The 23,370-nt window shown below is 42.9% G+C and overlaps 1 protein-coding gene across 11 annotated transcripts in view; it reads right to left on the minus strand.

Moving 5' to 3' along the window:
• Positions 1-2,288: 2,288 nt before the first annotated feature.
• Positions 2,289-23,370, minus strand: part of CTCF (CCCTC-binding factor) — a 35,606-nt gene continuing 14,524 nt past the window's right edge. For 6 of the 11 annotated variants that reach the window (XM_080638581.1, XM_080638582.1, XM_080638584.1 and 3 more), the window contains 10 exons: positions 14,424-15,216; positions 13,601-13,771; positions 12,419-12,552; positions 10,884-11,004; positions 9,939-10,088; positions 8,293-8,453; positions 7,709-7,891; positions 7,232-7,367; positions 4,833-5,000; positions 2,289-3,843 (listed from right to left, as the gene is read on the minus strand). In XM_080638581.1, coding sequence (XP_080494707.1) covers positions 3,662-3,843; positions 4,833-5,000; positions 7,232-7,367; positions 7,709-7,891; positions 8,293-8,453; positions 9,939-10,088; positions 10,884-11,004; positions 12,419-12,552; positions 13,601-13,771; positions 14,424-15,204 — 2,187 coding nt within the window. In that variant the 5' untranslated portion in view covers positions 15,205-15,216 and the 3' untranslated portion in view covers positions 2,289-3,661. Of the gene's footprint in view, positions 3,844-4,832; positions 5,001-7,231; positions 7,368-7,708; positions 7,892-8,292; positions 8,454-9,938; positions 10,089-10,883; positions 11,005-12,418; positions 12,553-13,600; positions 13,772-14,423; positions 15,217-17,430; positions 17,452-23,370 lie in introns of those variants that run through there. The other 5 variants (XM_080638586.1, XM_080638589.1, XM_080638588.1 and 2 more) reach the window with 2 other exon arrangements.

The following is a 23,370-nucleotide window of genomic DNA, read 5'->3' on the forward strand; positions in this document are numbered from 1 at the left end:
GTTAGTTTTCTTGCAGTGAGGCAGAAGAAAGCATGCCACGGTTGGCACCAGCAAAACCTCAATCTGACACTGGCTGAAGAAGCAGTCTTGGACCTCTGTTCAGTGATGTGGAAGGAGCTGGTCCTTCTAACATGGCGGAGCTCACAACCTCTGGAAGCCAAACGAGCCTCTGGCAGGTTGCAGCAGTCACACAGAGCTGGCTTCAGCCCTGCCCCCCATTCTGATGCCATTCTCCAGCATGGCCTCAGGAGAGCAGGCCAAGCACCAGAGATGGCAGCCACAGCTGAAGCAGCAATGCTCCCTCAATCCACACTGACCCTGGCTTTTCCTTCATGGTCCAGGACACAGCTTTTCCACCACTGGGCTTGAGCAGGGATGCTCTGCCCACATAAACATTCAGGCATGAGACACTGCCCTGTATCAACATCCTCAGGAGCAGGCTGGGACGTTGCTCTGCGTCTCTCCAGAGCAGCTCCACCAAGGGCAAACCAGAAACCTCCAAAGGCACAAATACCGATCCCAGTCCAAATCAAATAAAAACCAGGCTGTATAGCAGGACTACTGACTGAGCAAGCACCAAGAAACCAGGCCAACTGAGCAGACCACCAAGTAACACACCAGGCTGAGCAAAAGAAGACAATGGCCGCAGGGTGAGTGCTCCAATCTCCACTAACCCTTGCTTGGGGCTCTAAAGAAGGTTCAAAAAGCAGTCCACCATAAAATGCTGCTTAGAAATGGCTTCTTCCAGTGGCAAAAGAGAAGCCAACAGTGGTACCCTTTGGAGACCAGCCTCTTCTCCTCAGGCCTGCTGCAGCAGTGAATTGTGCTTGGCAAGGCAGGAGCTGCCAGCGTCTACAGCGCACCACCAGCGGACCAAAGGCTACCTGAAAGCAACCACATTTGTGGTTCTTGGACAAACAGACCTCTCAGGCTCCCTTTCTTTTATCCCACCATCTCTCTGAACACAGAGAGCTGGAAGCACAAGCCCTGGATTCACTTAGACCTGGGTCCAACAGTACAAGCTGCTGTGCTATCTTGCAGCAGTGCTCAATGCAGACCATGAGACCAGGCCACAGCATGTGTGACACCTCTTGGGGACACCATCACAGGTCACCAGTTAAAACAAAGCCAATCCAAAGACACTGCAGCATCCTTCACTGTCAGTGCTGGGCTGAGCCACAGTGTTTAAGATGATGGTGACACTACTGGAGATCCGAGGACACCTTTAGTTTTCCAGCTCACCACAAAGCCTCCCTAGCTCTAAAAATACCCCAAACCACATCTCCTTCAGAGCACTGCCTGTCTGAAGCATCTCTGGGCTGTCAGTACACAAGGTCTTTGTGCAGCTGAGAAAGCACACGAGGATTTATCCTTCCTTGCAGAAGCAGCCCTGACATTTACCTCACCCACCTGCTGAAACAGGATCCCAGGCATCAACCTCCAGGCAGCTTTTCTTGGCGAGTTCAAGGGCCATCTCTCAGGAACATAGACTGGTTTGAACTGGAACGGACCTTAAAACTCACCCACTTCCAACCCCCTGCCACAGGCAGGGACACCTTCCACTAGACCAGGTTGCTCCAAGCCCCATCCAACCTGGCCTTGAACACTGCCAGGGATGGGGCATCCACAGATTCTTTGGGTAACCTGTGCCAGGGCCTCACCACCCTCACAGGGAAGAACTTCTGCCTAAGATCTAACTTCAATCTCCCCCATTTCAGTTTAAACCCATTCCCCCTTGTTCTGTCCCTACAGGCCCTTGTCCAAAGCCCCTCTCCAGGTTTCCTGTAGCCCTGTTACAGCACCTCCCAGTGCCTAAGCCCTGCCCAGAGCTTTTTCTTCTCCAGGCTGAACAACCCCAACTCTATGTTTATAGAATTAAACACATAGAGTCATGCACACACACAACTAGTAACATGTATCACAGCCTCACATAGCTGTTCTCACATTTGTAGTGAAAATTAAGTTTAGCAACTCTAGTGCTTTTTATGATTTCATTTTAATGATTTAAGTCATACTGTGCCATCTTCAGCAACTCCTGCTCTGAAGCAGGTACTATCCTGAACTTAACAGTGCATAGCTACCCAACTGCTTACTCTCAGCCGCTTTCACTGGTAACTAAGAAGAGACAACACAGAAACTGCACCTAAGTATCCATCCAGAATGAAAAGGAAATAACATTCCTGCTATTTAAACCAGAATGTGGCTTTGCAGTCTGGAGATCACTGCCAGGTCACCCTGAACAGCCACAAAGAAAGCAGGCAATGAGCACACATGTTAATCCATTATTATTTATTAGCTGTACAGCAGTATATTTTCCTTCCCAGCTTTCAAACCCCATTACATATTTTATAACAGTGTTTTTTTATTCCCCATGTTGGCTTCCTAAAATAATGAAAAATATCACACAGTACAGCTAAGTACAAAAATGCATCAACCTAGAGTCTGATAGCTAAACTGATAGCTCTCTTAAAAGCGATACATAGAAGAAAAATTTGTTTGAAATCAGCAAGACTGAGGCTCTATAAAAAGCTTACATATTTTAACATGTGACGGTTCATATACAGGCATCATTTGTATTTCACATTATTCCTTTTTGTCTTTATCAAGAGATCCAAAATTGTGGAATTACTGACCTATTAAAATTCCTTGGCCCAGGTTTGGAGGGCTGCAGTGACCCACTTAGAAATCACCACTTCTGCCTTAACATAGGATTTATAAACACAAAATACAACTACAAGTCAGAGCAAAGAAAATGTAGTCGTGAAATCGTAACTCAAAAAGGTGGTTAATTATCCATGTTCCAAATGCCACTTTTGTGTGCTTCAAAACCAGATTTCAGGTGTGGGTTTCTTTTGTTCTGCAAGCAATAGTCTGGGTATGTCTCTTCTCTACACGACTGGTTATCAATAGCTTTTCCAACACTTACACTCTATCCATTTGTCTTGTCACTTAGTTTGAAAAGAATTAAAATACTGGTGTTTATTTAAGCTGCATTTTTGCATACCTCTTAATTAATGGAAAAAGATTAAAATGTAAAAAAAAGTTATTTACAAGCTTGACCATTACAGAAATGCTTTGCAGAAAGCAAAGCATAGTAAGGACAGAAACCAGTTGGAGCATGCCAAAACTACTGGGTGCAGCCGACTTGCAGAACCGGAGCTAGTCAGTGGGGAAAAGCAAAAAACATTCTAGAAGTCTAGAACCCTCCCAAGTCTGCATTTACAGTTAAAAACACTATGGAGAGAAAGATGCTCAAGGACTCTGGGAACTGGAAGGGCAAGTCCGGAGTGGTTTACCATGTACTCTAGTCAAGACTTCTGCTTTTTCACATTAAAACTTGGTGCATGTAACCACGGCCCCTGGACCAACTTTAAAATGCAGTTCAGAGCAAAACTAAATCAAGCATCTCACAGTAAACCCTCAAGGACTCCAAAATACTTCCTAATGTTCCGTGATCCTGTAATGCTAACATAAAACAGCAAGTTCTAGTTAAATCACATTCTAACATAATTTTGAACTCTTTATTTCCCAGTATGTTTGGTAAAATGGTCTAAAATGATGCATTTCCCAAAGCCAAGAAAAAAGATAAAAGGAAAAAATAGATTTGAGCCGCTTAAACACAGCCCAGGCCAGTTCAGTCAGCCAACGTGGTCTTCCTCCATCACCGGTCCATCATGCTGAGAATCATCTCAGGAGTGAGGTCTCCATTGGGAGCTTCCACTACAGCAGGCTGAGTTTCCTCCTCTTCCTCTACTGTTTCCGTATCAGGTTCTTTCTTTACTTCAACTATAATATTTTCAATTTCACCAGTGTTCTGGTCTTCAACCTGAATGATTGCTGCAGCTAGAAGGGCAGAACACAAAGGGGGAATGGGGGGAGCAACAGGGTTTTAAAGTGGTTCAAAGCTGGCCTGCAAGCCTTACCAGGTAACTTCTCAGTAGACACTTAAGACTCTTTCATGGAAAGGCCCACAACTCACATTCCCACATCAGTGATTTAACTCATCTCATTCATTCAAGCATCAAGCATCTATTTCCCTGCCCCTGCATGAAGATGTGCCATCACCACAAAAGTTTCAGTATGTCTTTTGATATTAAGATATTCCTCTAGAAAAACCATTGTCTGAAAAATCAACAAACAAGAGCATAGCAATGTATGGGCATAAGGCAAAACTTCAAATTCAGGGGAATATAGTGATGAATTCAGCATAAAATACAATTCCAGTCAGGACACACACCATGCCTGTAGCACTGAGCAGCCAAGCAAGCCACTGGGGAAGCCATTACCCCTCAAAGAAACAGACTTGCCCTTTCTGCTTTGTTCCTAGAATTCATTTACTCACTTTGCAGTTACAGATTTCTAGACTTACAGAGAAAACGCTGCAGAGTTGAAACAACATCTGCACTGCTGCTGTGCTCAGAACTACAGGCCTGAAGCATGTTGTTTTGTGATAATACCTACAAAAGTGTCCTCAGGTAGGAATACTACAGGGAATGGACTAACAGCTGCTTTACCAGGAACTGTATACACTTGGTATACACTTAGTACAGACTGTAACATGCAAAATGAAGTGAGCAGTTTGCACACCTCTGAAATGGAATAATACTAATGAAATAATGTCCTCTCCTTTTAGCCCATGTTCCCTCATGATCAGGAATCCCTTGCAACAAATCTCACACGGAAGGTGAGCTCTTGGCAAAGCAGAGACAAGTACAGTTACCTGCTTTTTAAATAAGCTCACTTGAGGGGAGCAGTTCTCCTACAAGAACTGCCAAATCTGAGGAAAAAGCAGCTCAAGCAAGCAGTGTAACATGTTTCGGTTAGGGACTTACGCTGGGATTGTTTTGGTTGGGTGGCAGCTTTGCCTGGTGGTCTTCCTCTTCGTTTCTTACTAGGAGGTGGTGCAGGAGCCTCTTGCTCAACTTCTGGTTCAGCCTCAATTTCTACTGCTGTCTCCTCTTCATCTTCATTATCATCTAAATCTGGTTCAGCATTTTCTTCTGTAAGAAACATCATATCAAGTCAATCTTCAGTTTAAACAAGAATGAAACCATCCATCTACAGAGAACCACCATCAAACCTTCATCCAAAAGGAGTGAACTTTGATGAGAAAGGCAGCAACCAAGACCTTTACTGGTGGCAGACTGCTAGTCTGTCACCCGCACATTAGAGAGAACAAGCTGTCCTTCAGAAAGCAAAAGCAAACAGAATTGTTAGGTTACATGAAAGCAGCTCCTCTGCACATCCACAAAGGAGCTCAGAGAGACAACGGCAGGAGAGATAAAAATACTACACTGTTGGACAACTCCAAGGCCCATCAGAACATCTGGGGGAAGACCAAAAACAGACAAAAAGCTGTAACAGGTGTCAAACAGGGTAATACTGTTTGGACAGCAAAATTATGTCACTGAAACTTGTAAGGGTGTCCACTGCAGAGAAGAATGGCTTCACTCATGAATAAAAGAGCCACTGCATAAGGCACGCTCTGTTTATCTGACTGAAGGGGAAAAAAATGAAACTGCAAATCTATGAGAGAAACACAACCCTGGATAATGCAGTTCTCCTACGAACCTGGTTAGTACCTCTTCCTCACCACTACTCAGCTCACACTAGTCAACTTTTCACATGTATCAAATGGCTCCTGAGTAAGTCAACCCATCTGAGGCTGAAGGGATTCTCTCAGTTCACCAAACAAGCATGACTTCTGACCAGCTTCTCCAAAACAACTGTTTTGAACCCAGACCATATCAACTAAACAAGACTTCGGGTTTTAGAACAGGCCAATTCCCAGGAAGCTTATAAATCAGATATTAAAAATCAGATACTCCAGAATCCCACATTTTAAAATACCTTCCATCAAGGCAGTTATCTTACACTTTCTGCTTCCAAGATATCTTCACATTTTAAATGAAAAATAGTTACAAATGTTTTATTCAACAGATCATATTAATTTTTTGTCAAATGTCACAGATATCATACAGACATGAGTTTTAGCACTTACTTCTAGAGTCAGTCAAGGTTTGCACAACCCATTTGACCACACTCATCCTATAAATCCTGTGTGCCACAGAATTTCAGATGTACATTCTCTAGCCAGAAAGATCTCTGTTCTTCCAACCTACACTCCTTGATTAAGTACCTAAAGCACTCCAGATGAAAGACTAATTAATCAGCAACTCTGCTTTTGCAGAATCATAGAATCATAGAATAGTTAGGGTTGGAAAAGACCTTAAGATCATCTAGTTCCAACCAATCATCTTAGAAATGACTGGTCTCAAGACTCTACTTGGATTTTTCCCGTTCAAGATATGACTAAGTTATCTCTCTGCTAGGAGGAAGACTATGCCCAAAATCTTTCTTCATAGACAGTGCTGCAGGTAAGGGGATCATTATTTGCTGGAACAGCCTGTCATGTCTCTGTTCTTGAGAAGCTTACAGTAGCCACTGTATTACAAACTGTACCTAATCCATCTTCTGGCATCCTGTCCAGGAAGTCAGAGGTCCTCTAAAGCCATCTTCTCAATACCAGTATACATGCAAACATAGCCATGAAGTGGAAGATATCACCAGCTCCTTGACCCTTTTAATTGTCTCAGCACACCTTTTGTAACAGTCCACAGACTGCCAGCACTATTTCCACCATTCTCTTGGATGCTGCAAGCCTTCCTCCACAGAAGCAGTCAAGCAGTTCAGCAGTGGGTGTTGTCTGGACATGCCATCCCATAGGAGTGAAGCGGAAGCATGTACTACTTCATAGTAGTGCACCACAGAAACACAGGGTTTCTTTAGAGACACTGAAAACATTAGCAGAGAGTTTCACACACGGAAGAGTGGGAAGGACAGCAACTGCACAGCAAGGCAAAGTGCATCAGACCCTGTTTTTTCAACTACTTGTCTTGAAGAGAATCTGTACAATCCCTCACAGGCAGTCACAGAATGGTTAGGGTTGGAAGTTCATCCAGTTCCAACCCCCTGCCACGGGCAGGGACACCTTCCACTAGACCGGGTTGCTCCAGGCCCTGTCCAACAGTGGCCTTGAACACTGCCAGGGATGGGGCAGCCACAGCTTCTCTAAGCAGTGTGTTCTCCAGTGTCTCACCATCCTCACTGTAATTTTTTCTGCTTGCCAACTAGATAAAAGCCTTTCAAGGGCAGAACCAACCTGCAGAACAGGCAAACTAATAGTGAATCTCAGGCCTGTTTTCTCAGAATGTACTGAGCTGTTTCTTACCACTGTCAGAAGAGTCTTCTTTCTTAGACCGCATCTTTCGCTTTCGGCCACGTTTGCCTTTCTTTGTTTCTCCTCCATTCTCTCCTTCCCCACCATCTAGGCCAGAGCAGTTATCAGCATGTCTGGCCATTGTGTTCTACTCAGAAGATTAAAAACACAATATGCATTGAATTCAAGATCAGATATTCTGGCTCTATATTTTCAAGCACATTTCTGGTAACTTATGTATTTATTTTTGGGGGTAAATTGCATTAACTTTTATGAATAAAGCTGTATTTTCTCATTGCTCATGATGTCAAGGTGAATATGTGCTAGTACTAACTCTGAATTATACCCCTCTTTTCCTCTCAGAAAAAATTGCTCTATTTAATCAATACTGCTCTTCACCTCTCCTTTTGCTCCCCTCCATGTTCCCCTCCCCTTGACTAAAAGCCTCATTCCACCCCAATTCCACCCACAATTCATGTATTCCTTTACCCTGCGAGTGAATGTTTTGCCACACTTGGAACAGACAAAGGCAGCAGGGACAAAGTTGGGATCATGGTATCGTTTGAAGTGCATATCAAGAAGCTGTTTCTGACGGAAGGTTTTATCACAATGGCTACAGGCATAAGGCTTTTCTCCAGTATGGGTCCGTTTGTGCATGACCATGTGCCGCTCCTGACAGGGACAAGCAAAATGGGATAGTAGCATAAGAATTCAAGACATATGGATACAGAAGAGCAAGTTTTCAGCTTAAAGGAGGCCAAAACATTTTCCTCGATATCAAGGAAAGGATGGTCCACAGCAATATGAGAACATCTTGACTGATGGCATTATTTTTTACTAGCTACTTCCATCCTATGGAGACTCTTATCCCTTTTTCAACAGGTACATCAAGGTTGTGTCTTAGGACACACTTCTCTATAGAGGAACACTACATCAAGAAGCAAAGGCCACTGAACTTTCCTTCACACACGTTTAGAGAGCTGATTTGATCTTGACAGCTTGTCGAACTTAACAGCCAAGATCTTCACCTCCTATTTTCAGCTCCCATTCCCATACCAGTCCCACCAGCTTACCTGTCTACATGCATAATCGCACTGGTCACACTTGAAGCGCTTCTCATTCTTGTGAGACTTCTGATGCTGTATGAGGGCATACCGCTCATGGAATACTGCGTCGCAATAGCGACACTTCTTGCCCTGCTCGATGTAGGAATGCTGCTTTCGCAAGTGGACACCTGGGAGCAAACGAATCGGAGGCTTTAATCACCACGGCTTTCCAAGCAGGTAAGATTAGCCTGACGTACCCTCTGGGATCGTCCCTCCACACACTCTTGAGCTCAAGCCAAAAAAGTGAAGTAGTTACTTTAGAATGCAACTAAAGACCTAAAAGACTTGTAATTAAGAGCAAAGAGAACAATTTCTAAAAAGAAAGGGTTTGTAGGAAAACTCCATCAAGGTTTTCCACAGGATTCTAGATTTGGTTATTAGTCACAAACTCTGCTGGTACAATACACTTGCATTTGATAACATGTTATTGTCGAACTACAGTGTCTTGTGGACTGTTACAGAATCAGAAAATGAACCAGGTTGGAAAAGACCTTCAAAATCATCAAGCCCAACCTTTATGCCAGCACCGCCAAGTTCACCACTATACCATGTCACTAAGGGCCTCATCTACGTTTAAGACCACTCAGAATAGCTTGGATACAGCCAGAGACCAGGTAATACAATTGGGGGGGCAGGATTTCCTGCAGGATTAGAAGTCATAGTGACAAGGCTAGAAGGCAACAGGGATACCAGCAGATAATTTCCAACAGAGGTTCTTTAAAATTTGTTTAAAACCCTCCAACTGACAGCATACCACAGCTGCACGAGGAAGCTTACATTAAAGCATTATTAGAAGAAAAATTCATAGCTGGCATCAGTTTTTCTCTGTTGTAAATCAGCACATTTGCTCCTGACATCAACTGACTGCCATCCTCACAAACTCCAATTTACACTTGCCTTTACTGGAAGGGAGCCTGACTTCTCATTACTTGGGTGATATTCTGTTCACAGACAGAAAGTTCTGCCAAATTGTGACTTCTTCCTTCTCCTCAGCTGCTCTGGGCATGGTATTATTTTTCATCTTCTTGTAGAACATGAGAGCTTTCCTGGTGGAATCATACTGGGTACTGCTCACTAGATCAAGACCTTCCTACTGCAAGGGCTCAGGGCTCTTGCGGCAACTTGGTTTCTCCTACTCTGTCTGTGGCACACAGCTCCACATCCTGGAAAAAATTAACTATTTGGTTCAATTCAAACCCTTTCTCTTGATGAAAATATCTCTGCATGAAACTTAATGGCCTCCAACGTGCAGAAGGTCACTACATGATCTTTAAGGCCCTTTCCAACCCCAACCCTTTCTGTGGTTATTCAGACCCCAATCCATATGCAATTGTCATCTCAGTCCAAGTTCAATAAATGCCTTTCACCTATGAGCTGAAAACAGTAGCTTGCTTTGTATGCTTGGAAAACATGCTACATTTTCAAGTAATGAGAAGAAATGGAAAGTTCTCAGTTTGCAGCAGCTATTGCAAGCTAGCTAAGAGGGTGTATTACCAGCCACACATCTAAGCCTGAGCTTCACATTGTACAGTTACCACAAGTATTAGGTTACAAGAGACAGCAGTTGGGTTATGTGAGCTGTAATTCTGGAGCCACTTCTGTGAGATCCATACCCAAGTCACTCTTTCTCGCTATAACAGTATCACAGTGAGGACAGTGAAATTTGGCCACATTCTCCGTGTGCTTCTGCAAAATGTGCATCTTCATGGTCCCACTCTGAGTGAAGCGAGCATGGCAGATGTAACATTCATATGGCTTCTCTCCTTCAGGAAAAAATAGGACAAGTACTTTTATTAAAGAGAAATCTCACCAAGAAGTCCCAAACAAAACAACCTCCCAGAACTCAGAACAGACAGCTAGTTGATAGAAATAGTAACTCTAGAAAAGAGCTCAATGATGTGTCTTTCTCTAGAGGTTTTAGCTCCAGCATGCTCCTTTCTGCAAAGAGACTTGAGTTCAGTCTTTAAGCAAATGAGTTAAATTACTACCCTTTACTCTCAGAAATGCATGAAGACCTACAAGCATGCTGCCAGAAGACACAAATGGAATCAGAGTTTTTTGGAGGTGGAAGTTCTGAATGCTCATGTATACATGCAACGGCATTTCCCCCTTACCCCTCCCTTCAATTTTAGCAATTCAGTTAATGTGGCATTCCAGTAGCATTCTGTGCTAAAACCATCCTTATATCTATTGAAGGTAAAGTTCAGGTCTTTACTAACATGCATGAGATGCTTTTGCAAGTACACTCAAGATGAAACTGCAAAAGGCTATAATATTCTGCTGAGCACTGGTAATTAAAAGTTTCTTCTGTTCCTACCACAAGTGCCTGTATTTTACCACCTCGCAGTCAAACTCAGAAATCAGAGTCCTCTAAGCTCATTTCTCAGTGCAGGTTATGAATTTACTAGTGCTTACAAATCATGGTGCATTCTCTTCAGCTGCAGATTCTAAAAAGGTTTTATATTAAACTATCAAATAGCATTTATTTTGCTGTTTAAGCATTAGCACACACTGTACACAGCTTCAGCATTGTTACTAAAATCCCAGGACATTAATACCAGAGTGGGTCCTCATGTGCCTCTTCAGTTTGTAGGTATCCCTGCTGGCATAGCTGCACAAGCTGCACTGGAACGGACGTTCTCCGGTGTGAGAGCGGATGTGGCGTTTCAATTTGCTAACCTGGAAGTCCAGAGTTAAGACTGAAGTTAGCAGAGAGGAGCAGGTCAGATCACCAAAATACCAGAAAACAGTCAAGAGGTAAGGCAGTCTGGTTTTACCTTGTCACTAAACCAAACATGTTTCAATGCCACGCCCACATGGCAGAGCCACTCACCCTTGCCCATTCTATTTCATCTCCAAATCTCATTCTGAGCCTTGCTTGATGCCTGCCTCACACTCAGTGCAGCCCAATCTAGAGTTTTGTTATCAACCATCTCAGCATTTTAAAACATGCTAAAATTAGAAAGTATCCTGGAGAGTATCTGGGAAAATGCAAGACCCCATGGAACATTGTGGGGATCAGCGTGCCCTGCACAGGGTATTTTTCTCCACAGGTGCTTCACTGGGTCCTCTGCAGTTGCTTTGAGGAACCTGATAAATCCTTTTGCTACTCAGAAGAACAAAAATCTAGTTCTGCAATCAATAAAATGACTTAATTCCTTTCCTCTTTTGCTTTTATTTAGAAGGTACAAATGCAGCTGAACACAAATGTTAATGCAATCTCTGCTCCAGCCTGACCTTGCTGCTAATCACCAACCTCTGTCTACAAAACGCAGCATGAGCTCGCATAAGGTCCTACTTGGCTATTCTTTCCTAATTCGTACTATGAAAACCACTACAACATTATTTAGCATTCAAAATACAGGGCTTGGAATTACAGCACTGCAGCCAGTGTGGGTACGAAAAAAAGCCCCTGCTCCAGCTCTCCCACTGCAGCCTTCTTCCACTGCAGACATCCCTTTTTATGTTGCTCATCATCTTGCTCAAATTTGCTATCACAAAATAAAAGCTGTCCTTAAGAAACAATGCTGCATAGGGGCAAGCATTCGGAGGTTTCAAGGAACACATGATTTTCAAGGAAGCTTCATTGAGAGTAAAGTGACAATCACCCAATATTAGCAAAGCTACTTTTCACCAACATTGAGGCAAATGCTCATTAGTGTTGGGTACAGTCACCTTACTGGCATAAACAGACTGGGCAAAAGGCACATTTCTAAAGGGCTCACCTCTAGTCTGAAAGCACTCAGATGCAGCAGGAGATGGCTGTCTGCTTCAGCATAGACCACATAACAATTCCTGCAAACACCTTAAAGGCCAAGTAATCTAAGAAACAATGACAACAACTATTGTCTCCAAGGAGGAAATGGGTATCACCCAGGATTTCTGTGCATAAATGCTCTCAAACTGTTTTCTCATTAACCGAGGAAACCCCACCACTGGCTTCCAAGAGCAGACCTGATTTACAAGTTCTTTTGCTCAGAGCCTTCTAAGCACAGCACCAAAGAAAAAATGGCTAAGAACAGAGTGTCTAACAGATGGTGAACAAGTTTTGAAGCCTCCAAGGAAGCCTTCAGTGCTTTAGCAACCAACGTACCTCCACACTAGCATAATCGCACATTGAACATTTGAATGGTTTCTCATGGGTATGTTTGTAGCGGCGATGCCGAACCAACTCTCCACTGGTCACAAAGGCCATGTCACAGTCTGGGCACTTATGAGGGCGAGTACCTAATGGTTTGCAGCAAAACAAGAGACAGTGACATTGAGATTTAGTGATGAAAGGAAAAAAACAATCCCAAACTGTCCCATATTTTAAGTGCTGGACTGAAGATATTAGGGCATTATACCCTTTCAATGAGCAAAAGCTCCCTTATTTTTCTGTCACTTGGTGATTCATAAATTTCAATCCACCTAGTTAGATGTAAGTACGCAGAGAAAATAAGGGATATGGATCATGCTTTTCTTTCAACAGAAAGGTCACAATCACCTTAAGTGTAATTACAGTTCAATTACCTGTAGTTTTATGCCAAAAGCTTTAGTGAGAAGCAACAGAAATGTGCTACAGTTCCTAGTCGTAAGTTTTATTGGTCCAGTTTCTAATCCACTCCTTGGGGTAAGAGCTTTATTTTTATTTTCAATTCCTTTATGTCTAGCTCCAGTTTTATTCTCATCTTACTTTTCTGCAAGCAGCAGCAACACAAAGCTCATAACACAAGTACTGATGCCCAGGACAAATGGAACATGTCTACAACTCCAGGTGATGTCCCACCACACCCAGGATCAGTTTTATACTTGTGAATTAGACAAACTCTGCACCTGACCTGGCTAGGCAGAACACAACTTCATTTGTATAAGAAACAAACAACAGCACTGCATGGTCCTCTTTGTCAGCAACTGTAGTGATAGGACAAGGGGCAATGGGTTCCAACTTCAACAAGGGAGATCAGGTTGGATGAAAGGAAGAAATTCTTTACTGTGAGAGTGGTGAGACACTACACAGGCTGCCCAAGGAAGTTGCTCTATCCCTGGCAGTGTTCAAGGCAAGGCTGGACAGGGCTTGGAGCAACTGCTCTAGTGGAAGGCGTCCCTCCCTGTGGCAGGGGGCTGGAACTGGATGAGCTTAACGTCCCTTTCAACCCAAGCCATTCTATGGTTTCTTCCTTTTTAGCCTGTTCCATGAGAGAAACTGGATTTGAGATAGATCCATCCTGGCTTTCACTCTGTTCTAATGACAGAGCAGATCCTAGAGAAACAAGGTGTGCAAAAGCAGGAGTACCTGTGTGAGTGTTGAGGTGGTTCCTCAGCAACGTGACTGTCCGGAAAGCCCTGCCACACAGATGGCACTTATGTGGTCTTTCATCAGTGTGGCTTTTCATATGGCGGTCCAAGTTGGAACGACGTGGACAAGTGTAACTGCAGAGTTCACACTGGAATGTCTTCTTTACACCTAGCCATGAAGGAAATAATCTTTACTCTTGACAGTACTGTGGCCTACTGCGTAACATAAGAGATCAGCAGGGAAAATAAAAGATTCTTGGAGGTGTCACTACCACCAGGAACCACCATGTACCATTAAATCCAACTGCTTATCCTTCAGAACAGCCATTGCCTATGGTTGGCTTGGCTTCAATTTTTGTCAGTATGTATGCCAGCACTCAATGTTCTCTCTCTGCTCTAAAAAGGGTTCCTTAACTTACAAGCTTTAAGAAAAGTCAAACATACCTATTGCTGCATTTTGCACCATCTTACCTTCCCCAGCAATTGGTTAAGAACACCACAGAACTAATTACACTGTTGGTTCCTGATGTAAACCACGTGTACACAAACTCTTACATATGTATTGCAGCAAAGAGAAAACCATTTTCAATTGCAGTCCTATGGGAATACAAGTGCCACAGCATCCTACTTGAGGAAAATGAGCTCCTTTATAGCCTAGATGGAGGAGATGGGAGAAACAAGAGAGCCAAGTGCTATTGTATAGAGACAAAGTGTCACTGGGCTTTCCTCTCACTTGCACCTACTCAGTCACTTCAATCATATTGCAAGGTCCCACCACAACAAACACATTTTCAAAATCCACTTGCAGACAGGGAGCTTACCTTTCTTTTTAATTTTTGTTGGTTTAGGCGGCTTCATATTGCCCACCACCTTTTCTGCATTGACCTCAGACAACAAACCCTCCTGCTGCTCCTCTTCAAAGTCATACACAGAGACATCCACATCTTTGCCTTCCTCAGTGTAGCGAAGCTTACTCTTTTTGTTTTTCTTTGTTTTTTTGGCTGGTGGCTGGTAGTCTGGATCTTTTTGCCAATTGGGATCTTCTTGTGGCTGAAGTTCACCTTGTTCCAGTGTCTCCACCTCACCATTTGCACCCACTTTCACTACTTGGAAGCCTTCTGGTAAAGGGAGGGTGTGACATATCATGGGCTCTCCCTCTTGCAGGCCTCCTTTGGAAACCTCATTTTCATAAGCTCCCTGAAGTTCTTCCACAGATGTGGTGGCAACAGGTACAGTCACTGGTACAGGTACTTGGACCAGCTGAAGCTCCCCAAGGTTTATGGGCTGCTCTTCCATATTAACAACCTGAAGCGTTATGATCTGCGTGTCATCCACTGTGGCCTCCGTTTCCTGAGGCACTGCACCTTCCATTACTTCAGTCTTCATCTGAAGAAGAGTTGGATCCAGCTGCTCCATCATCACCATCTGCACACCACTGTTGACATCCTGCACTACTTCACCCCCATCTGCTTGGTTTGGTGGTATATGACAAGCATCATCCTCCTGCCCACCTTCACGGCGTCTTTGATAGGTTTTTCTCTCTTTCCCTTTAATAAAAGTTTCTGACTCTTCCACAATCGCTTCGACTGCCTCACCTTCCATTTCACCTTCCTGCTGTAAAAACAAGAGAATGAATGCCACACACCACCCAGTGGAGTTCAACAACTGCATAAACCCCACACAGGGACAAGCAGCCTAACTGAAAGCAATGGGCTCAACAGCAGCATTGTGTTGCCATCACATTCAGAAGCAGGATTTGAGAACTAGAGTCTTCATAAGCCTATGAGCACTGGGAACTACGACAATCACAGAATGCTGCCTGAAGTGAGAAAACTGTGCCAGTTTCTTGGAAAGGAAGGAAAGCAAGGAAAAGAAATTGATATGTATGTTTCAATTTCTCAAAGACCACAAATCCCACAAGCAAGAGGTACAGCAGTATCATTCCTTACTGATCTTGTCACTTCACACAGCTTAGCAATATCAGAGGTAGTCTTTGGCTGTAAATTTTAAAGGCACAAAAATAACATACTATTAAAAGTAAAAAGCCAACCTTAAAGAAAGTGTGACATGCAAGAACTGCAGAACTTTTTCAGGAAGAAAAAGCACAAAGCATTGAGCACAGAACTGAGCCCCAGAGCAGAGGATGCTGCAGCATGCCCTCTTCAGGCCGAGCGAACTGCAACAGGCAGAGAAGGCTCAGGTAAAATTGTACTTCAATTTAAACAATGTAGACTCAGATGCGGAGTCAATGATTTCTCATGATACCTGGGCAAAAATCTGTATTTAGTCACACACTGACAATATTGAGGCTCAGTATTCTGGTGCACACAAGCATACGGTTGAGGTTTTTTTTTCCTCCTCATCCAGCATTATTCTCTGCAGTTAGTCAGGGTAAAATATGAAAATCCTCTATTTTCATTCTGCACAAAGGTTGTTTCAAGAATAATCACAGCTAGAAGAAATTATGATTCAGAAGCTATCTTCCCCTCTCCCCCCAAATTAAAGTAAGAAAGATTATAGTAAAGGAGCATTTCATAAGTCTACCTTTGTTTCAGGTGGTTTACTTGGGAAAAATGAAAGCAGATTTCATCACCATATCAAATATATCCCCTGCATTAAGGTACAACTTATTATAACCCTCACTTAAGTGTTAAAATTTAAAGATCAATTTTACTGTTGAAGCAAGTAATAAAAATTGCAGTTTCCTTACAAAGGTTGTGATAAAGTTCTGATCCCAGTTCCTGATTTGCTAAGAGCCTTCCATATTTTCCTACTGGAAAATGACTGGCCTTTTGGACCAGCTAAAGGAATCTGTTGAACTTGGCTTGGGAACTCAACACTTGAATCTCACAACATACTACCTTCAAATATCTACACTTCACCTTGCATTCTCATTTCAGAAACACACAAGCTTGTAATACACGAACATGAAACACAGTGTCAGTCTTCATCACAATTACAAGACCTGTAATTGTTACTATTTTTAGAGTCCTTGCTTTACTCTACTGCCTCTTCTAGTGCCCAGCACTTCTGCCATGAGACCACTACAGCTCATTGTTCTGCAGCCTGCTTAGACTAGGGACATCTACTCCTGTGCTGTCTCGACTCATCCTGTTGTGGGCAGGAGCAGTCTCCAGAGGGCACCAGACACTCAGAAATACAGACATACAGCTCCATGCGCACTCCCTGCAGGGATCCAGCCTCTCTGTCCCTTCATCGCCCATCAGCTTGTCAAGTCAGAGCAAATCCATATGAACAAACAGCTAAAGTACACAGGATGATGTAAGTACTTGACACTAGCCAGCAGGTGATACAAACGGAGCACTGGTCCTTGGCCTACAGCAGCTGCAATTGGAGCAAACTGTGTTTTAATTATCTCAAATATTTTCAGAGAGAGAGAAAAGTGTTGTCAGGTGATCAAAAGTCTCTGAACAGGAAAAGGAAGGACAGAGATAAAACAGGAATGGTAAATAGCTGTAGGAGTAATAGCAAAAGATTTAAGGTGGAAAGGGAAAAAACAGCAAAATCCTATCTGCAGAGCTAATGCAATTCCAGTTTGGTGCCTTGTAGAGGAACAGAGGTCAGCATCCTTCATGCAAGCACAGGCAGCTCTGAGCAGAGGTGGGCTCTCGTAAGGACCTTCATATTTATTGCCTATATCAAAGCTGGTAATGAGCCTAGGGTCACCTGAAAGCCAACAAGCAGGCCAAGATTTGCCAGTGTCCTCTACCGGCAAAAGCCACTCCAGTGGAGTCAGCAGTAAGGCATCATCTCACACTTGCACACCAGCAAATCCTGTGTTCACCAAGGAATGGGTCACTCACATACCTGAAGACTGCAGCACGTGGCTCTGCTGTGAGGGAAGTCTGCCAGCCCAGGAATGCAGGCTTGCACCAAGACCAAAGAAATGCCTGCAGGCAAGACCTCATTTAAAGGATGCTCACAATGGCGGTGGACATATGTGTGGAAGAGACAGGACTCTTACAAGCATTCAGTAAAGAACCTAAGACACTCCTATTTCTTCCAGCTCCCTCTCTCATCTCAGAGACACTTACCTCTTACTCAAGAGATCCTACGCGTCACTGCCCACAGGATCATAGAATCAATCAGGTTGGAAAACACCTTTAAGATCATCAAGGCCAACCATTACCCCAGCACTGCAAGGCCACCACTGAACCATGTCACTAAAGGCCTTGCCTATACAGTTTGTTAACATTTCCAGGGACAGTGACTCCACCACTGTTCTGGGCAGCCTGTTCCAATGCCTGACCACAGTGAAGAAACTGTTCCTTATCTCCAGTCTAAACCTTCCCTGGTGCAGCTTGAGGCCATTTCTTCTTGTCCTCGCCACATCCTTCTGTGAAGGCCAGACCCAAAGCTCAGATCTAGCTAAGCTTGGGTGTCCTCCCACATCACAGCCTCCTGCCACTTCCTATTACATTTCCTCTCATTCACTCTGACTCACACTTCCAGTACTCCAAAATTCAGCACATGGATGAGCATCTACCCCAAGCTACACACTACAGGCTGTTCCTTTCAGTAAATTAATATGAAAATTACTGTTTTAAAACCACGCTCCTGCCACTAGGGCAAATGTTGCAGTATTTTAAAGAAAACTACAAACCTCTCCAAGTTATATTAACAATGTATCACAAAGACACAGAAATATACAGGAGTCTTGACAGATGTCTTGGCCAGCTCAAAACTCACACCGAGCTGCCAAGATTTCTTCCCAAGAAAGCATGGATTTTCTGACTACAACTGGAGAAACACAGGATGGCTTCTAAACTTCAGAGGAAAAAGAGCTTGGCAAAACCCATAGTCCCTTCCCTATTAAATAAGCTCTCTGAAAAGACACCATCCCTGCTGCAGTGAGGGTTTGCACTGCCTGCTCATGTCACTTCTAAATCACTGTTTTAAAGATTTTTATTCTTTTTTATCTTAATCCTCCTTTTTCAAGAAGTGGGTTATAGAGGAAGGTTTTATGTTTCCTGGAGGAGTCACCAGAAGATGCCATCAACTCACTGGATAAGATCCTGCAGCTTGCTGAGGATTTTCCATTTTCACTGATTTAAATTTAAGTGGATCTTCCTCAATTTTCACAGATCTACGCTCCTAGAGATGACCCACCAGAGTTCCAAAATACTGGAAACTTTTTTCAGAGGGCATGGTTTAGCGTGAGGTGTCCCTGCCCATGGCAGGGGGGGTTGGAACTAGATGATCTTAAGGTCCTTTCCAACCCTAACTATTCTATGATTCTATGATGTGTTGTTTCCTACAAATAAGACCATTATTATGGAACACTAGGAATAAAAACCAAATACATATCTTGTCATTCTCGTCATCTTCTATGTCTGGCTTTTATCTTCGGCTCTCTTCCTATTAGTTACTGTACCTTCTACCAACAGCTTAGTTCCACAATGACTGAATCTCAAAAGGAAAACAAAGCAGCAAGTTAATAGAAGATGATGTGGTAAATCAAGATTGAAAAAAACCAAAGAGCTTCTACAATGAGAGTGATCAAAGAAAGACCCAACAACTGAAATCTCCATCAAAATTCCCATGTAACAGCTTGAGATAGTCTTCACACACATGCCTGTGGCAGGGGGCTGGAACTAGATGGTCTTTAAGACCCCTTCCAGCCCACAACATTTATGATACTATGATTCTGTGCTAGCCCAATGGGCTCCTTCAAGTAAAATGAGAGAGACTGTCACTAAACACTGTGTCACAGCTCAATGCTCTGTCACAATCCAGTGAGCCAGGTAAAAAGTTGTTATGTCCTAACAACAGACCTAAAATTTCTCAAAAAATTGACAGGCAGCTCATCTAAAAATTAAACAGGCAGAAATAAGAGGTGGTGTGTATTTGACACAACTGACACTTTATGCCAATGACAGGAGTCAAAAGGCTGCTCAAGAGAAAGTAATTTAATGCTATGAGCCCTACTGACTGCAGCGCAACTACAACACAACATTTCGCTATTCTGGGTCCCCACCAAAAGCCTTACACTTAAACTAGCAAAACATTCAGCCTGAATGTTTTCAGCTTCTTTAACGTTCAGGAACAAGATTTAAGAAAGCTTCCAATACAACAATGCTGATAAAACTCAACCAATCAAAAGAAAAAGACTGTGAGACACAGCATTCAATTATTGCAGTTTGCAACAGCTTTAATCTTCCTTGGAGAAGCACTGAAGACAACTTGCTGCAGATGTCAGTGCAGACAGTACAAACCTAGAGAGGGACGTTTATAGATTAGGATGGCTACTGCACGTTCTTTCAGCTGGGTTATTTATTATAAAGCCCGCCTCTCAGCCAATGTTACAAAAACAAACCCTGAACTGGATCAAGCTTCATGATCCAAATAACACCAAAATGTTTATTTTTCTGCCAAAATACAGCCTCAGTGAAAAACTGTGGGACATGCAAAGCAACTGAAGAGTAGATTTAGTGCTGTAACGTACAGCTCACTTGAGGAAACCAAATAAAAACAATAGAATCAATAGAAACAGTGAAGCCAAATGTTGTCAATAAATTTTTGGCATTCATAAAATAATGCAAATAGCAGCAGGTACATTAGTGCAAGCAAAGAAAAAAAAAAATAAAAAAATCACACAACAACCAACAGAACTCCAAAAAGCAATCCTGCAACACATTCAGACTTTGAATTCAGTCAACCCACATCCCACTCCAAAATTGTCATGGCTTTGACACTTCTGGATTTCCCACTTAATAAAATTGATATGGGAGTGTTAAAACATGGGAGACTTATGTTTCTTCTGCATGTCCTATGAACCTTTGAAAACTGAAGAGAGGAGCAAGCACAAACTTCACCTAAAAGACTACAGTTATTCAGTATTTCTGACACTTAAAGAGAAAGATTAAAAAAAAAAAAATCCAATGGGACAAACAGGTATTTTTTCCTTTTTTCCCCCTGCTCTTGCAGTCAGTATGCATGTCTAAGTATTTAAGGACATTAACAGATGCAAAGTTACTGCAGATGACTTCAGCCATTCTCCTTCCCCACTATAAGACAGCCATATTTTTCCTCTGAACAGCCTCTCAACTAAGCACAGTCAAAGACAGAGCAGTTTAAAAGGTAGGCAGCCTTCCCGTCTCCTCCAGCAGCACTTCCCTGACAAGAGATGAACATGGCACAAATATAGCTTTCTCTAAAGCAAACAGACATATATAAACCACAAAGTACTAAGTACAGCCTTTCCCAGCACTGCTCTTACTCACTATTCACGGCAATTGCTCCTTATCTCCTGGGTGTATCAGAAGCAGCATCAAACCCAGAACATGAACTAGCTGGATGTGCGACCTCTTCTCAAAGGTCCATTCTCTTGGTTTAAAATCATTCCAGTGGTTCTCTACACGGTGCAGCACTCCAATGAAAAAGTCCTGACGCAATGTGGAAAGTGGTAGGAAGATGCTTGAAGAGCTCTGAGCAGGACTATGCATCCCTAGGCAGAGTTTGCTACCCTGGTCTCAGCACTTCACAAACACAGCTATATAAAGCCTTTGAATTGAAGGTGGTTCTAGGAGTAGTTCAGCCACGGTACAACACTCAAGAGAAGAGGCTCAGCTGGATCTAAGCTGTGTATGAAACCAAAGACCCACAGGCTGTCCAGAAATCAGATTACATGGAGCAAAATTTCATGCTAAAAGTCTCATCCATTCCTCTTAACTGCTCACAGAAATGCAGATAACTAACAGCATTCAATTATAAATAATAACTGTAACAAAAGCTTAAGAATCTTGTGTTCAATTCTTTAGGAACCAACTTTCCCTCTTTTCCATTTTAGAGATAAGCCTAGAAATGTGAAACATACTTGATAAAGCTCACAAAGCTTAAAGGAACACGTAGCATCCTGTGAACAACTTGGGGTACGGTATTTTCAGTGCTATCACATGCAAAACATGAAAGATTGAGCAGAAAGTAGGAAGCTGGGATAGGTTTCTTATATTAAGCAATTTTCTCATGCTGGAAACTTAAAGCTTTCATTTGCCAACTGCATTAAATTCAATATCCAGTGATTGTAACTTCTATGCCCATCTCCAGCCATTTTCTCATCTCCTCCTTGCCACTTACAACATGGGCACTAAAACCAACCAATTAATTCAAATATACTAGCTCACAAACAGCTACTGCAGCTTTAAATAAAAACAAAAAAAAACACAAACCAAAAAAAAAAAAAAAAAAAAAATAAAAAAAAAAAACAAACCAAAAAAAGGCTATTAAGCAATTGGCCTGAGAAATATTTTAGTGCCTTGGAGAGAGTAAGGAAAAGGAAAAGCAAGAAACCTAGAAGGGAAGAGTGACGTCCTGCTGGTGGTTACCTATCAAGGTGTCTGTGCTGGAGGTGTCTCCTCCTAAATAGGGCAGGGAGAAGAGCACATCCTTCCAGAGAGTGATTCAAAGTTTGTAAGTGGATCCCTACACTAAATTACCATCTAGAGGAACCCACCTTTCCCCTGCATCAACCAGATATGAGACCAGATTCTCAACTCCTATAATGGCTTCCTAATCCCTGTAAGACAGGAAACCACAGCCCTGCTGCCAAAACAGCTGCTCTCCCCTTCCCCTTACTTTGCATTGATAGAATTATTCACTCACCAGAATAAACTTGATCAACAGCTAATTCCAGCTGAAAACTAATGCAGAGAAAAAAAACCAGTTCATTATGTTAGAACATGTTCCTGATCCGATTCCCCACAGGAATGCTTGGGCAGAGATAAGGGAGCAGATTCAGAGTGCCACCAGCTTAAAGCTCTGAGCAAACCCCAGCACCAGTAACATTGTGTCCCAGAAGCTAGGTGGCTATACTGAGATGTGTCCCTCCCCTCCGTGCTGTTCTGCCACCCACCCAGTCACACTACAGGTCAATTGGTGTCTCAATCATCCTGCAACCTTTTGGGTCACAGACAGTTTGTGGGCGCCTTCCTGTTTAAATTCAATAGCATTTAACTGTGATCAAACTCACACACTACTCTTTTATTCAATTAGTAGTAAAAGGTAACTTTCATCCACAATTAACTTCTGCTTATGTGAAGATGTTTGAAAGATGTCTGATAACATCTGTTTTTGGCCAGATGTTACCAAAGCAATCTTTACCTTCTACCCTCATGAGCTCCTTAAGAGCCCAGCCAAGCCACCATCTCCATGGCTACAAGACATTTATTACCCACAGTCAGCTTGATGTAGAAATAGGATCAAAGAGCATCCTGTGACAATTCTACAACTGCCTTCAGCCTCCCCCTGCCATTTTAGCCCCCTCCTTCCTATCTACAAAAGTAATCTTCCTAGTTGCCGCTCCTGCCCAGAGCAGAGCTCTTTCTAACAGCATGTCTCATGAAATAGTTCAAAGTGGTAACACCTTTCCATCAGCACTGATCCCTATTTTTCAGTAAGCAAGTCACCTTCTGCAATTACTCAGGATAAAGTTAGCCTGGGACTTTGGATCGAGAACTCAGGGGAGAGAAGATGTTCAACACGCGAAAATGGAGTATGTATACAGGGTCTCCCAGTGAGACACAAGAAAATTCAACTCCGTATCTCTCGTCAGTCGCCTGCATCACAAGGTCCCTCTTAATCCTTACACCTGACAGTGGTAAAGGCCCCATGGTCACAGCTCTTCCAGAACTAATCCTGCTAGTTCTGCTGTAGTAAGCTGTAGCCTGCAATGGAGAGGAAAATGTCATGCAACAATACCAATTGCCTCAAATTTGCACTGTGAAGAAATACTCACACCACACCAATGTC

This window comes from Psittacula echo (assembly GCF_963264785.1).
Source record: "Psittacula echo genome assembly, chromosome: Z".
Lineage (NCBI taxonomy): Eukaryota > Metazoa > Chordata > Aves > Psittaciformes > Psittacidae > Psittacula > Psittacula echo.